This window comes from Paralichthys olivaceus, chromosome 21 (genome assembly GCF_024713975.1).
Source record: "Paralichthys olivaceus isolate ysfri-2021 chromosome 21, ASM2471397v2, whole genome shotgun sequence".
Lineage (NCBI taxonomy): Eukaryota > Metazoa > Chordata > Actinopteri > Pleuronectiformes > Paralichthyidae > Paralichthys > Paralichthys olivaceus.
In genome coordinates this window covers 6,132,767-6,149,605 of record NC_091113.1, presented here as the reverse complement: position 1 = coordinate 6,149,605, position 16,839 = coordinate 6,132,767, and the positions used below count along the sequence as shown (strand labels likewise).

At 41.9% G+C, this 16,839-nt stretch overlaps 1 protein-coding gene across 1 annotated transcript; it reads right to left on the bottom strand.

Moving 5' to 3' along the window:
• Window positions 1-929: 929 nt before the first annotated feature.
• LOC109627018 (integrin beta-3) lies at window positions 930-16,002 on the bottom strand. Its single transcript, XM_020083333.2, has 16 exons — window positions 15,865-16,002; window positions 15,105-15,219; window positions 14,431-14,516; window positions 14,063-14,267; window positions 13,700-13,952; window positions 12,296-12,458; window positions 11,894-12,055; window positions 11,637-11,732; window positions 11,090-11,179; window positions 10,382-10,516; window positions 8,594-9,038; window positions 5,304-5,526; window positions 5,122-5,222; window positions 4,809-4,928; window positions 2,265-2,431; window positions 930-1,759 (listed from the first exon to the last, which is right to left on the bottom strand). The coding sequence occupies exons 2-16, from the start codon at window positions 15,175-15,177 to the stop codon at window positions 1,691-1,693; spliced, it is 2,388 nt and encodes a 795-aa protein (XP_019938892.1). The 5' UTR covers window positions 15,178-15,219; window positions 15,865-16,002; the 3' UTR covers window positions 930-1,690.
• Between the last annotated feature and the right edge of the window lie 837 nt (window positions 16,003-16,839).

Here is a 16,839-nt window from a genome sequence, read left to right as displayed (position 1 = left end):
TCTTTTTTGCAGGGCCACACGACTGGGTGGTAAGTAGTATAAGATGATTTGTAATCTATCTATCTGTCTGTCAATCTGTACATATATTAATCAATCTACCTCTCTATCTATCTATCTAGTAATCGGTCTATCTAGTAATCTATCCATCTATCTATTAATCCATCTATCTATCTATCTATCTATCTATATCTATCTATCTGTCTATTAATATATCTATCAATCTATTAATCCATCTATCTATTAAACCATCCATCTATCTATCTATCTATCTATCTATCTATCTATCTATCTATCTATCCATCTATCTATCTATCTATCTATCTATCTATCTATCTATCTATCTATCTATCTATCTGTCTATCTATCTATCTATCTGTGTTTAAAACATGCACTGAATGATTAGTGCATGGTTGCTGGTTAACAATGACAACTCTAAAAATGACCCCTGGAAAACTATACATCCACTCCTCCCTGCATAATTCAGCTGATACAATCCATCTGGTATATTTTACACTGTGTTAAATGAGCGATACTTTGCACAAAGATAAGTAGGTGCTAGTTGCAGTTTAAATCCAGGAGATGGAAGCAGAGTATCGCAGACAAACAGCCCTGCACATGTTACACTACATGTGTAGGAAATTCTTGTGATGTATCTTTGTGTATTTCTTGCCCCTGAAATGTCATTAATTTGTTATCAGATGTCTGAAATATAACTTCTTTTGGGTGCAGCTCGATTTAATTTAAAGGGATCTTCCATTGTAGAACAATCCTCATTTTTAAAAATAGTTTTATCCTCCTTCCTCCTTCACATCTTACACTTGGAGACCTGTAGTGGTTGTGCAGGAAGCTTTGTCAGAAAGGAAAATTGAAATATGTTGTGCATCAATGACACCGATGACACTTTTAACAATGAGAAATAACTGCACTAGTTTTCAGGTAATTAGGTTTACTCCAAAAAAACATCATATCTCATTAACATTGCTTAGCTCAAATTAAAGGTGCTGTATCTTACCACAGTTTGTTTTGTGTGACATTCGCTAACCTTTAGTTCCTCCATTGACCCCAGACATTAATTCATCCACATCGCTTTTTAAAAAATTCTGTTTGCCCTCGTAACCTCAGTGAAATCTGCTCATGTCGATAGTTTTTGCCAAGGAAACATTTGTTAATCCACATATGTTACTGTGTTACTTATTATAAATACTGGAAAGAGAAAGAGATGTTGCCATTTTGGATAATTTAAGCAAATTAAGTCTTATTTACCTCCCTCTGCATTTAGGATTGTGACTGAAGAGGGAGGTATTGGGACTAAGGTTCATATATTAAATGCACAAGATAAAAATCTTATATTTCAATCACAGGGAAATAAAATAAAAACAACATACATGGCTGGATACAGTGGAACCTTAAAGGTCTGGGTGAACCAAACCTTTATTCTGTCCTGCACAACAAAATATTTCTTAATCAATCACACATCACAATATCTTACTCGTCAGTGTCGTATAAGTGGACGTTTATGACAAATCCCTGATAAAAATGTGTCCTCAGAATCATTTCTACATATTTACAAACACAAATAATTATTCATTATCGTCAGGTGACAGTAGAGGCCTGCACATGATTCGGTGCCTTCCCACAAAGTCCATCATTCCATCTTCATCCTTTATTTCTCCGTCCTTGTTCAGTAGCGTCAGTCTTTTCCTCTGTATGTGATGTTTGTGAAGGTAGAGGTGGCTCCTTTGTAGAGAGGGTTGTGTCCCTGATTGTCAGAAACATACATAGAGAATTACGTTAAAGTCCCAAGTGAATAACACAACAGAAAAAGTCTTGAACATGAGCCTCATGGTTTCTCTGCCGTTACTCGGTGAGCATCCTATAACACTATACTGTGATTCTTTGTGGTTTCTGGCCTGTGGGACTCGGGTGTGTTTCTGAGGCCACAAAAAGGCCCATTACCAGTAAAGGCTAATTAATGTTAGCTGATATAAACCCAGCCCTTCCGTTGGCTGCCTTTTGTTCTGCTGGGAGTAACAGCATGCCGCAAAAATAATAAAAAACATCTTCAGAAAACGAGGGTGTGTGTGGCCTTGTGTGTGTCTGTGTACATGCAAACACATTTGTGTGTGTGTGTGTGAGTCCACACAATGATTTTTCAGGCCTTTTTTCCCATCTATAATTAATGACCTTAATTTTAGTGTTAGTATACAAACACACCATCTTGCACTATTTCCACACAGACGCCACCTCAAACTAAATTTACTCACCGTGTCCCACTTGGCACGAGCGCGCTCTTCCTCAAATTTGGCAAATTCCCGTCTGTCATGGATGGTGACCAGCAGCTTCCAGATAAGAAGAGCCGCCAGGCCGAGGAACAAGATGGCGCCTGCCACCGACAGAAGCACCACCAAAATGTCTGGACCCTTGGGACAGTCTGGATGGAAGTAGGAAGAGAAAAAGAAAAAGGAAGGAGTAACGCAGACACACAGGAAGATGAGGCAAGAGGCAGTCTTATTTCATAACGCTGTTTCCTCCTGGTCTCAACCTTCACTCACATAGATTTTGATTTTCCTGCAACTGTTGTAACCGTCACTGAAATACAGAGAATAATAATATTGCCACCTGTCAGCACGACGGCAGCAGCACGACGGCAGCAGCACAACAGTGACGGACACAAGAGAATGGGACTTTAAAAATACCAAAGAGCGTAGCGGAGGATGGGCTGAAGTGGGAAAAATAGAAAGCTCACACAGCCAGGCCACAAATCTCCCATCCCACACTGCAGTCGGGCAAAAACTCAACAATCGTGTTTGAACGGTCTCAAGAGGGGTTGCTCACAAGACGACGCCACACAAGACTGGAATAACACACCGAGCAAGCAGAGGTTTATTTCCATGGCACATTTCATTCCAGGTGGAAGCGTAACTGTGCTGCACAAAGCACAAGCTATCGTGGAATCTGTTACCACAAAACGATGTGGAAATTGTAAAGATAAAATTAAATACACAAATTAGTAGGAATAAAGTATGATTAAATAAAATAATCACTTTGTTCATGTTTCCTGTCATTAGTCATTCTGGAAAACTAAATTAACAACTGCTAAACAATTCTTAATTTTATATCTGCAGTCATGATTTCAACACTCATTAGTTAGTTTGGTTTGGCCTCTATGTTCCAGGTTTAACTGATCTTCAACGCTTGTTTCCCACACTGCAGTTTAGATGGAGGCATTACCCCGACGTTAAGCAAAAAAATAAAGGTGAATGTTTTAAAAGGTCGTTTAAAGGCCCTGAAACAGAGCAAAAAGTTTAATATTTTAAAAAGACGATAACAATTCTAAGTTCAGGATGTCTTGCAGTTCATTCAAAAATGTGGTGAATGAAAGCAAAAGGCTGATGAACCCAGTTCTGCTCAGGTAGTTTGGATCTTGAGGAGAATTTGTCATTTTTCATGTACAGTCAAGCTCCTGGTTTGGTTTGTTGTTGATTCCGATGAGAGATTTTCTGTTTGTTTGTTTGTTCTGGTTTGAAGTCACAGTGTGAGTGCGTGCTTGCATGTACATACATATGTGTACAGCAGCGTTGGGTAACCTATGGGGGGAACCAGGGTGAACTTTTACAGCCGACATCAAAGCTTTGCTGCTCTTCCTCTCTCCTCATTCCTACATTCTTATATTTCCTGCTTTTCAACAGAGCCTTGTGATCTTTATCATAACAACATATAGGAATCATGAAGCTTGTTTATGCAACATTAGAAATACATCAGAAATATGCTTAGTCCACTTTAGGGTCTTTCTCGTCCATATTAAAGCTTCATGTTTCTGTCTTTTTCTTACTTAGCTCCCCCTCTCCCCCTCTCACACTTTCCTCTCGAGGATATGTGGAGTCAGCGGGTTCCTGGAGGAGAGGCTGGGCAGCTGTTTACGACCCTCCTCAACACGACGGGGTGCACCGCGTTCAAGGCAAATTTCTTGGTGCGCTTCTCTGCAACCCAGTTGTGTCTAAATTAAACACACACCTTCATTAAAGGCAGACCCCGGGGCAGACTTTCTCTGCGGGCACTGCTGGTCATTAAAGGGCTGTTTCACTGCCCCCCCATGCTCTCTATTTGGCCACTTAATGAGCAGATGAAGGGCGTGCAGCAGGGAAGTGACAACTTGTACTTGGGCGTAGTAAAAACACAGATTTCACAGGGTGAGGATGTTTAGTATCACTAATATAGGTTAGTTTTGTATTTGTGGATTACATTAACTGCATTTGTTACCTTCAGTTATATTATTATGATTATGAACCACATAAATTGCTGTCCTTAAAGTGGTATTAATATATTTATCTGGCCAGTTGGGGGCAGTAGAACCTGAAAACAACACTGATCACAGTCTAACAACCATTCCTCTTTCTAGTCTCTATTTTATATTAATACACCAGTTCTCTAGAGGGAATAAAGGCTCCATAGCTACTAAACACTTTACTATAACCATCAGCTATAAATACAGTCCTTGTTTGTTTGCGGTTTGATGCTCGGCCGGTAGTGCACAGCTGTTTATCAGAACCTTTTTACTGGAATAAGAAAATCAGTATAGTAAAACAGTAAAACCGTAACCAAAACAGTAAAACTGTCGGCTGTAAAACCAAAACAATGAGCTGGAAGACTCTTAAATGCTCTGCAGAGCTGATGCAGACTGCAAAGTAGGCAGAATCACGTTTGACATAGTCATTAGATCCTTTTTTAAAATCTGAATTATTGATTGAAGCAGCTTTAAATGTTAGGCTTGTTCAGTCAGACATCCAGGAAGCATGAACCTCTCTTACCCGGCTCTTTGACGACGAACAAGATGGACTTGCCACTGGAGTCTTCAAAGTACTGGAAACGCTCCACACAGTCGTCCTCATCTTTGTACGTGCAGTTCACAGCGTTTGTATCATGCAGCACTGCAAGAAAAATTAAATGCTACAATTAATACTTTCCTTAGATGGCAGCATTAACACATTCTTGTTTTATTTTGAAATTCCAGGGGCCAACTTTCATAAACTTCATAAAATCCCTTTAAAATTCAACTATTTAACCGACACTGGAAGAATGTTGTGTGTCTTTTCTTTATGGTTGGAGTTTGAATAATCTCACCTATTTCATCCACAAGCACAATCTCATCCTTGCAGATTCGAGAGCAGGTGTTGTCCTCAAACAGGCGGCCCCTCTTGAAGTGCTTACACTCCACACACTCCCTTCAGGAAGAGAAACTCCAACAGTTTATTTTAAGCAGCAGTTGCTCGATGTATAAATAAGGAATCTGTCTGCAGACTCACTTCTTCATGGTACAAGCGTCAGGGCAGGTTGGGCACTTGTCACATGTGGCCCCGTACGCACCAGGCTGAGTGCACTCGCAGGCCCCGCACACACACTGGCCCCGGCCGCTGCACAGCAGACCCAGGTTGGACATGCAGGTGTCAGTACGTCTGGAACAATTACAATTTTCACCCTGCCAGTCCGGTGCACACTGACAGAAGCCACAGTTACAGACACCATGGCCTGTGAGGGACAGAGAAAATAAAATATAAGTGAAATCACATCAACGTTTACCTTTGACTTGTAACCACCAAACTCTTTTGTGTGATTTTTATGCCGTAAAAACACAAAGAATAACGAATGAATACTTATTTGTCGGTTCAATATTAGATGGATTTTTTTTCAACATTCAACATGTTCAGAGCTTCAATGACATCATAATGTCATAAAAGTATTACAATGTAGTTTATACACAGTTCATCCTGATACTTTCATCATCTTCACTGACTTCATTTGAAGTTCTGCACCATTGGCACAGCATGAGTATGAGGTTATGAACCCACCAAAATGTGGTGGATTCGAAGACATAAACATCCTCTGACAAAGCCACTTCAACTTCTTGTTTACTCGTATAACTTCCCTTTCCCCAGATGTACGGGTGGTAGATGGCGAAAGAGGAATCGAACAACCAATAAAAAGCAAAGACAATTTTTGATTCTGGTGAAAAGGAGGATGGGAGTGAGGGAAACTCATATTTCTGGGCCTTAGAGTTCTGAGTGTGAGCAATTTGGTGCAGATAAAAAAAACTAAAAACTCTCAATCTACAGTGAATTTAAATGTGGTTTCATTAGGGGACTGTTGGGTCTTGGTGGAGGTATGATATCTATCCATCCATCCATCCATCCATCCATCCATTGTCTTCCCCTTATCTGGGCTTGGGTCCGGCCAAATAAGGTATCCAAAACGTCCCTCTCCCTAGCCGTACTTTCTAGCTCTTCCTGGGGGGTCCAGACGCCTTCCCAGTCAAGATGGGATATGTAGTTCCTCCAGCGAGTTCTGGGTCGACCCCGGGGTGACCAGTAAACCTCCAAAGGAAGGCGCCCAGGAGGCATCCTGACTAAATGCTCTAACCACTTCATCTGTCCCCTTTCAACATGAAAAAGCAGGGGCTATCCTCCAAGCTCCCTCCGGATGTCTGAACTCCTCACCCTAGCTCTAAGGCTGAGCCCATGCAGCCACCATAAAAAAAAAAAAAATTTTGTCCACCACTGCCTTTCGGTCACTAAGTATGCATGAGCTATATAAAGCTGTCCTGGTTTATATTTATTTAAGGGTTCCACTCTATCTGCAACAATTTCTACTGTTCATATTTAAAACTCATGTAAAGCCGCTAGAATTACACAGCACCATGTTTTCATCGAACTCAAACAACATGTTTACATCCTCTCCAAATGTTACAAAGGCTTTCAGTGGCTTCAACCGCCAGCATGGGAAATGAAGAAGTGTTCCTGCAACTGTTGCGAGACACAAAGATTCAGTGCATGTGTGAGTAAATCTGTGCGCGTTGGTTTAAATGTGTGTATGCGCATAACAGAGTGACACTGCAGAACACATTGTGGCCTATCGCTGCCCAGATAAACAATGACAGGAAGCTGCTCCAAAGAGTCTGGCTGGATAAAAGATGATCCACAAACATACTGTCATTACCACAGGACCACAGGACCGCTGGCTTTTAATTAGACTGTTATGTGGGGAAGAATGGTCCCTGCACAGAATCAGGTATTTCAAGACGACAGACCATGTTCAACATTTCCAGGACTCTCCCACCAGCCCCTTTCCTGCCCAAACATGGGTTTATTTTTAGCCTTATTACACCACATCAGCCAATGAGTAAGCAGAGAGGTATTTTCATGTTAATCTATGGCCTTTGGGGAATAGAGCAAAACATTTCTGTGTGAGAGCAGCGGGGTGGGGGTAAGACATATATCTGAATGTGTGATGGAGCATGAGGAAGTCAGCGCCAAAACTCGCCACTATGCAATTAGCAATGGTCAAATAAAATATCCTCAGTGCAGTTGCATTGAATTGTGCACATGTTTTAACCACTATTGTGTTTGCCTCAACATTTACTCTTGTAATAGAGGAGGAGGGAGTGTGAGGATGTAAGTTAAAGCTCTCAACTGTTACCAAACACAAACTCAGTTTGGAAGTTTCAACCGCACAGTGAGAGTCCCTTCTGACTGGAGAGAGCTAAGTTTTCTTTGTGCACGAATCCTGTTGAAGTCCGAGGTGCAAAATCTTAGCTCGGTGGAAAAAAACCACATAGAACCTGAGCTCAGGCGCGCGCACACACACACACACACCCAGTCGTGTCTCCATGACTTCAGAGGACATACATTGACTTACATTAATTTCCTGGAGACCCTAACATTTACTGTCAATACTACTTGCCACCGAACCATAACCTAAACTTATCCTGACCTTACCAAACCTAAACCAAAGCTCGTCCTAACCTGAAAACATCTCTTCTTTGTCTTCACCTCTTCTTCATCTGCCCATAATGTGTTAACAGGTTTAGATCCCCACAGCATGAGTAATACCTAGATCACACACACACACACACACACACACACACACACACATACAAACACTTCAGGTCACACCATTCTGTTTATTGTGAATGGAGCCCATGTCCCGGGCAGAAGGGAGCGTTGTTATTCTGTGTAATTCTTCCCAGATGAGGTGGGTGGCAAGTCAGTGTGGTGAAGGGGACTCCTAACCCCGGCTGCCATGTAAAAGGAAAAGTTTAATATTTGGGGAATATGCTTTTCTTGTCCAGAGTTAGATGAGAGGATACCTGATCGTTGAATATGAAGCTGCTGCTCTGTTTCAGCTGGTAACAAGGGAAAAAGCTAAACCTGCAGATTTTTTATCACTGACCTACACAGCTGTCACCACAGACGTGTTTAACGAGTTGTAATAACCTGAACAAACTAGTCGTATTAATTTTACTTGGGTTTTTTTACTCCCACCAACATACAAACACAAATGTATTCAATGTCTAATGATGTAAGACAAAATCCTTACATTTGAGAAGCTGTAACCTGTTAATGTTGCTTCATCAATGACTTTGTGGAATTCAATTTTATCATTAAAGCTGCAATGATCGAAGGATTAGTTAGGAAAATAAATTCTCATATTCCAGCTTTTTTTGGCTGTTTTCCTGCAATTCTAATGCAAAACAAACCACTTGACGATAGAACTTTAAACATTTTACATAAACCTTATCATAGCTCGTGAGATATCTTACCTGAGCAGAGTTCCCCCTTGTAGCGCAGGCAGTTGAAGTCGTCACACTCGCACAACTTGCCCCACACTTTCCCAAAGTCACTGCTGTGGCACACACACTGGCCACACACGCAGTCTCCACGGCCGCTGCAGATGGCAGAGTGGGGCCCTCCAGTGCCTGCGGGTCCACTGCAGCGGTCCTGCTCTGTGGGACTGTAGTCGCCCTCTGCGCACTCGCAGTGTGGCCCCAGGCGACCAGGGTGGCACAGACAGATGCCGCACTCGTAGGTGCCATTGCCGTGGTTGCATTTGGGGCTGTCGAGCTGGGCCTTGGCCTGGCACTTGCAGTCGCACTCGAAGGTGACGGTGATGGATAGGGAGTCCTTGAAGCCCACAGGTTTGATGATGAATGTTTTCTTCTTCTGTTTGGGGCAACCGCGAGCTCTGGCCTCCACACTGAAAGAGACCTGGGCGAGAGGAGAGAATCAAAGTTGTACCATGTCACCTGTTTTTGGATAAAAGATTTCAGAGAGTCTGCATCCAAGAGATGGTAACTTTTCAAAAGTCCTGTATCTCCCTGGTGTGGATTGACTAACATGTAAAAGCACTGGTTTGTTTGCTGTTCATTTGAGAGACAGTCTAGTTTTCAGCTTTATCTAATCACTGTTGGCAAATACAACACACACTTATGACATAGGGAGTGCCTCCATATGTATTTAGTAAAAGTAATTGTTCATTCAACATTGCATCCAAATCTGGACGTCCAAAAGTGGGGCGTTACCACATCTGGTGAAACGACCATATATGGAAGAAACAAGAGAAGCCGAAGCAGAGAGAGAGAAAGAAAGAAATGTGTGGAGGCCAAAAAATGTCACCTGGAGTGAGGAGAGAACAAGGAAAAGAGCCAAAGAGGCTGTGATAGAGAAAAAATGCAAAACAGGGACGGAGAAAGAGCCTTCACAGCATTTACTCTAAATGGAGTTGGCAGGAGAAGTGCGGAAAGACAATGAAAACATGGACAGAGAAGAACAAGTTCAGAGACGGTGCTGATCCACTTCTTTTCCATCATCTGAAGAAAGGGGAAAATCCCACATTAACAACATGTCGATAGCAGCGAGAAGGGAAATGGAAAGAGACCAAAAAGACAATGAAAAATAGCACATGGAACTTGTTATTTTTAGAATCAAGACGTGGCCACTAGTCTGTAATTTTTTAACCCTCAGTGAAGAAGTTGGCCTGAGAGCTGTTTATAGTGTTTGCATTGACGACATGCAGCAAAGGGCTGCATTGGAATCAAACCTGCGGCCGCTGTAGGGGACTCAAGCCGTACATGGAGCGTCCAGGAGCTCACCTGGTTGAGTGGGCGCCTCATGTACAATAATAATGTTTTCAAGCAATGCAAGCTGTGGCCATGTGGTGTAAAAACAGTGAGGCATTTACTCTATAGTGTAGTGCTTAATCTGCTCAATGCAGTGCCATCACTGCTTTCATTTTCTTGTGCGAGCCATCTTATTTGACTTCAAGTTCACTTTGACTTGTGTTTCAGATTTTGCACTTTTTATGGTCTTGTTATAGGAAGCTGACATAATTCTTGAATTCTTGTATCAAAGAAACAACACAACATCAAATCAGTTTCATATCATCAGGAAATAACTCTTGAGGGCTGAATGTGAAACATATGTTGCTTAAAAAATATTGTTGAAGCTACTGTCTTAGTGTCCTTGGACATGTATAAGTAATTTTAAGTAGTTGAAAATGAATGGATTATTAGATGAGTAGACTGATTTTCTGCAAGTGAAGCTCAGCTGACCGTGTCTCCTATCTTGAGCCCAGAGCAGGACTTGAGGCCCGGGATGACCTCCCCGTTCAGACAGGTGGCGTTGAAGGACAGAGACAGCTCCTCTGGGACGCCTTGGAGCTCCAGCTCCACCTTGGAACGGATTTTCTGGCAACATCAAAAAAAACATGTATAAAGAAATGTGAGTGTAGAGAATTGCATCACAAAGTTAAAATCTCACTAGGTTTCACATTTGCTTTGGAATAACTCTGTCTTGATTGCAAAAACAAGTTATTACAACTAGTAAATTATAATAATTATATTGCAGTTGTTATAATAATTTCCCTGCTCCGATGTCTGTATGCTGCACTGTAATTAAAGAATTTCCTTCTCTAATCACACGCAGACTCATTCATACACAGTGTTTACTTGGTTGTACAAACACAAGTTCACATGTTAACACACACGTCTGCACGTACACCTGTATATGCAACAAGGTGACAGGCAGGACGCACAATAAAATACATTTTTAGCTCATTTGTCTGATCTCTGCAAAATAAACTTGAGTTAACCATGAACAACGAAGTGCAGCCAGCAATCTCCTACATATTGTCAGCTTCACTCTTTGGCCAAGAGTGTGTGACTCAGTCAGGGTGTGTGTCAACAAGCACATGTCATCTCCTCAAACACTGTCTAGCCTTGGTGTGTGTGTACGTGTGTGTACGTGTGTGTGTAGCTCACGGTGTAGGCCTTCAGTATGAGCTGAATCACGTTGCCTGAGTCGTTGGACAGTGTTCCTACTGTGGTGCCAGGAATCAGCTCGCTGTAGTTCTGCAAGACAGAAGCAGACAGACAGTCAGACAAAACAGTCAGAACACCTGTTCACAGTGACTAAATAAACGAATCAATATTTATCACTGATTTTTTTCTAGTACAGTAAAAAGGTTTAGTTTATGTGAATACACACATCAACACTTGATTGTAATGGGAGCAGTTTGGGGAAAACCGGGTTCGTATCTTGCAGTGTATGAACAGTGATTAATTTTGAATTTCCATTCTTCCAACACACGATCCAAGAATCGCATTCTAAAACCAGTGAGGTTTGGAGGACTGTAGCTGAAACGCTACTGATTACACACTGGGATTTGTCATCTTTCCCTTTAAAACATTAGTACATGTTTTTCTACTTTTCACAATGGGTCTCTGCACAGCCAGTATGTTGTATATGAGAATCTTGTATTGAACTGAGAGTCTGAATGTGCACAGTGTGAACTGCAGAGTTCCTGACCTGATACAGAGGAACCACAGGATTAGTGACAGCGAAGATGAGGTTGATATTGTTCTCCGACATCTTCTCTGTGATCAGAGCAAGCGATGGATAATCCTGTGGGGCCAAGCGAGGGAGAGTGGTTAGCACATAAACACTGAAATGTTCCTATTCGTACTTCTGCAGAGCTGCATACAAAGACTTTCATTGTCTGGGCCTCTCTCTCACACTCTCTCTACAATATGTGCACCAACTACACACTTACAGTATACACTAACCATGGTGGTTGACATGCTGTAAACATTGTCAGAGTTGAGGTGGCACTGCCCGTCATTGGGCTGCACGATTCCTGCCAGACGACCGTCCAGAGCCACGTGAGTCTTCGCATCTGAGGTGAAGATCAGGAGGTGGGAGGCGTCAGGACGCCAGCCGATCTGCTCCTGGTTCCCATTAAAACCACATATGAGAGGAAGAGATGAATTATAATATTTCATTTTAATTTGCACTTTGCCAGACACTCATCAAAAGCAGGAGAGCGCTCGCTGATTCCTTTCATCCTTGTTTTTAATCTAGTTTTTGGAATTCCTGAAATGTTTATTTCTACAAATCGTGCCAGAAGAGAAAAAAGGAGGTAAAACAGATTCAGAGTTACGTGTGTGTGAGTAACAGTGTCTCTCCACCTTGCACACTGCAGCTTGGATGATAGCATCAAAGCCTCCCTCTGGGGCATCTCGGTTCCTGGACACCATCTGCTTCTTCACTTCCTCTGTGAAGCGTCCCACTTCTTCCGTCAGAGACAGAACGTGTTTGTAGCCGAACTGGGGCAGACAGGTGGTGTTAATGCTGTCAAACAAACAGAGATCGGGTTGTCAGTCATCTGTTTAGTCCGACCATCCAAAAACTCAAAAGCTGATGTACTTGTTACGTCAGAGATGTTTTGAGATTGTAAATAATCAGCTGTCAAATGTAAAATAATAATAATTAGTCAACTTTATAGCTACATCAGTTATAGGCTGTTTTCCAGTTTTGTTTAGAAGCTATATTGAATAATTTTCTATGTGAAATTCATATTTTTTTTTGCATCTCTGTATTTTACTCAATGGGTCACACTTCCTGTTGAGACTGTGTTTGAATTGTCTCTTTAACTTGGTAAGATCACCCGGACGTATACGTAAGCAGCAGCCAAGATAAGAGCTCATCAAATACTTTAAATGCTAAGAAAAAGGTGCTACCGTGTTTCCTTTCTTATCTCCTTTACCTTAGGAGACACTGGAGCATCCTTTATGAAAGGAAAGGAGATAAAACATTCATTGACCGACACCAATGACGCTCATCATAATGATGTGGTCTAGTATTCCTAAGTCCATGTGAATCCTCATTCACTTCTTGACCTCAAGATATTTTCCATTACTCGAACCTTTTTTTCTATCCGTATTTCTACCAAACCCAAATTCTCCACTTGTCTTATCTATTATCCAAACATTCCTGGAGGCTGGATATCTGCAGACTGTGTGTAAGTGGGGGAGTAAATGACTTAAGGGGGTTATGGGGGTTTGCTCAGGGACACTAGTGCTACCCTGCAGAGGGTACGATTACCTGCGGCTGATTCAGAGCAGCTGACCAAGCAGCGGGGAGCCACTTTAAGCCTTTAACAAGTGCTGTGACGCTGAGCCTGCCTGCGTTTTCACCGAGCAACGCTGTGTTTAAAGGTGTCCTCACTAAAATGACATCATCTGCATAATGACGCTACTTTCCACACGCAGACATAAACAGCTACTGAAATCAAAACACTGCAAAAACGCTGCTAAATCTAAGAGAGCAGACACTAAAATAAGCTTTCCATTACAAAGACGTGTGGGTTTAGATTCCTGTGAGACAACAGGGAACAGGTAAATGATGCTAATTGGGTGTTGAAGTTTTAAAGTCATAGTTTGACATTAAAGGAAATACGTTCATTCACTTTTACTATTTGGAACTAAAAATAAAGGATCATTAGCAAACTTTATTTCACATTAAACTGCTTCTCCAATAGTTTGATCTATATTGTTTTCCTCTGTATTGCTCAAGCTAGTCACATGACTTACCTGTAGCAGGGGTTCTTCACGGCCTCTTTTGGGGAGATGTACATATACGGTGAGAGCGGCTTGTCCACAAAAGCCCCAAAGCCCATGCGGAGGTTGCTGGTGGTGCGGTTCATGGCCACGGCCAGGCCTTTGCCCAGCGTCCTCAGGCGGAAGAGGTCATCATTCATGGAGTAGGAGAGGTCCATGAGGTAGTAAAGATCCACGGGGTAATCCTCTACCTGACGCACCTTCACCGTGAAGCGCTTGGCATCATCTGGGGGAGAGAGATTTATATTTCTGGCTTTACTTGATGTTTGTATGGGCCTCTTGGATTTCAGCACTGGATTTATTTTCCACCCCTCATAACCAAACTGAGGAACCGACCTGGCCTGAGTGTTATGTGAACTTTCTGAGGCTTGATCTGAGTGAAATCTTGAGAGGCCCCCGCTGCCTTGTTGCTGAGGGGCCGGTCCTCGATCACTTGCATCTTGCTGGTTGGAAACTCCACAGATGATGGAGCACAGCCCGCCGCCACCAAATTACTCTTCAGGTCACAGCGGGAAGAACTGGCAATACCCTGACCAAAATCCTGACAGTAAAATGCAGACAGTCAAAGAACGACAGTCACCGTGTCTTACGTGCTATAAATCAGGTTTAAGCCTAAACACAAGCCAATGGATTATTGGGTACATTATCCATTTCACCCTGCACCAGCAGAAAGCTCATTGAAGTGAAGTGGAAGAGAAACCCACCTCCTGGACGCACCATGCACAGCTGGGGTGCACAGCCAGACATTGTTTGCATGTGCTGGCTCCTCTGGAGGTGCAGATATTGGAGGCTGGAACCACAAGAAAAAATATTTTTGATTGATGGATCAAAATTTGGATCAAAATTGATCATGTATGAAGTACATGCAACAGTAAAAGTATATGTATTCTTTAATGCACTTAAATAATCTAACTAGACAAGTACTTTTACCCTTCACTACATTTAGCTGCTAATGCTTCTCTTCTTTGACTCATGCAATTTTACAAGCACTACTTTTGGACTATGGACAAATTACACTTTTACTCTCCTAATTTCCTGAAGACAGGAAAACACCCAGACACCCAGACAGCCATAAATGCATCATGTTTATAACTCTGTGTCTTTCTACTTTTACTTAAGTACAATGTTACATGCAGTATTTTTTACTTGCACTGGGGTTCTCTATTCTGTACTTAAAAGTATCTTAGTACTTCTTGCACCCCTATAAAGTATTTATGGTGCACCAAGCATATTATCTGTCCAGCAGGCACTTTGACAACCTCACTTTTAAAGTCTGACAACCTCCAGACATGCATCATATGTCTAACTCTGTGTGCACTCTATGTACTTTTACTTGCACTGGGTATTCTTATACTGCACGTGCACTTCAGGGACTTACCGCAAACATCTGATATCCCAGTAAAAATCAAAAGACCCATCCAGAACAGCCCCTGCGCCGGGAGAGCTCCCATCCTGCTGCGGGCTCAGTGAGGAGAGGAGCCGGGCAACGAGCTCTGCAGTGAGGAGGACGAGGAGGAGGAGGAGAAGAAAAGGAGGAACAACTTTTATGTACAACTCCTAATAGAGTCAAATGTCTTAGAACCACCTCCTCCACATCCATAGCTCACGTTATTATACTATCAGATGCAGTGGGCGGGGACAGGGCAGCATCTACAGCCTGAGATATGGTGGCTTTTATTTTGGTGAGGTTTTTTTTCTCCTGGATAGAGACTATTTGGAAATGATGCCTTCAAACACACTGTGATTAAAAGAGACAAATTAATTAGATAAGGAAAATATGAATTTCAGTTTGCTTCCTCTACACATACTTATTTTTTAATAATTACTTAATGGATTTCCTTTGTTATGAAAACTAAATGTAAAGTAAGAATAAAGTGGAATCTTGCTTTAGTGCACACTGCCCACTAATGGACATAACCAGTAAAGACTGGTGTCAGAGAAATCATATATGTGCTCCAAATGACTGAGAGGCTGCCATCACATGCTCAGGCAACAACAGAAAAACTATAGAATATATAATTAAAAAATACACAGAAACAAAAGGGAAACGAAAGAAGACAAAAATGAAAGTGGTCAATCTGGTAAATAATAATTGAATGGACGATTAATAGAAAGTTTCCAATGACCCTGACACTTACGTTGTGTCCTATGGCACGTGAAGGCATCATTAGTCTCCAATGAAGATGAACCAAACAAAGACTTCCGGTCACATCTGTGCAGATGTTGTCGCTGTATCACCAAACAGTGTTTCTGTTTTTGTGTTGTGACTTTTCCTCAGGTGGTTGTCTTCTTAATGTGCACGTGTGCTTTTTTAAATTTGCAGTGCGTTGATCTCTCTCGGCCACCGTACTGTTCAGGTGCTGTCGGGAAGCAGTGGCCATGTTGTCAGGTACTTTATCTCTGCAGCTGACACACACACACACACACACACACACACACATACTATCAACTCTGCACGACTTCTGTCTACAGCTCCAGTGACAGTTCTGTACACCAGGGGGCGTTATGTTACAGTAAGTAACACACACACACACACACAGGTACAGATGACTATTTACACGGAATCCTATTGGTTGAATGCTATAGGATATTATAATGTTATATTATATAATATTATTATTATCATTCATCTATATATTTGATCATTGAGTGGTTAGCTGGACCAATACTTCCTGTACAGGTCCCCGGTGTATGTATGTGTATATGTATATTAATAACTGGTGCTGTTATCGCTCACACCATCATTACATCTATAAGTATCACTGTTATTATTCTCATTTTAACAACCAGTCTATCAGAGCTTAGATATGACAGTTTCGCAACCTTCCTTTTCGTCTCTCTCTCTCCTCTCCCCATTTCTCACCTCTCACCCAGCCGGGTGTGGCAGACGGCCGCCCCTAAAGGACAACCCGAGTACCTGGCGATAGTATAAATATTCATGCGCAACTATCAAAGTTTCATGAAAACAGAAAAAGTCGCTCGGCCTCAGTGTTTTCATTTTGGTTACACATTCCCTTGAAAAAATTCAAGGTGACATTCTTCGAGATAATCTGGAGTTAATACTTGATGTTTTAACTCCGTGATACAAACTGGACTTGTCCTGTGATGTGTTT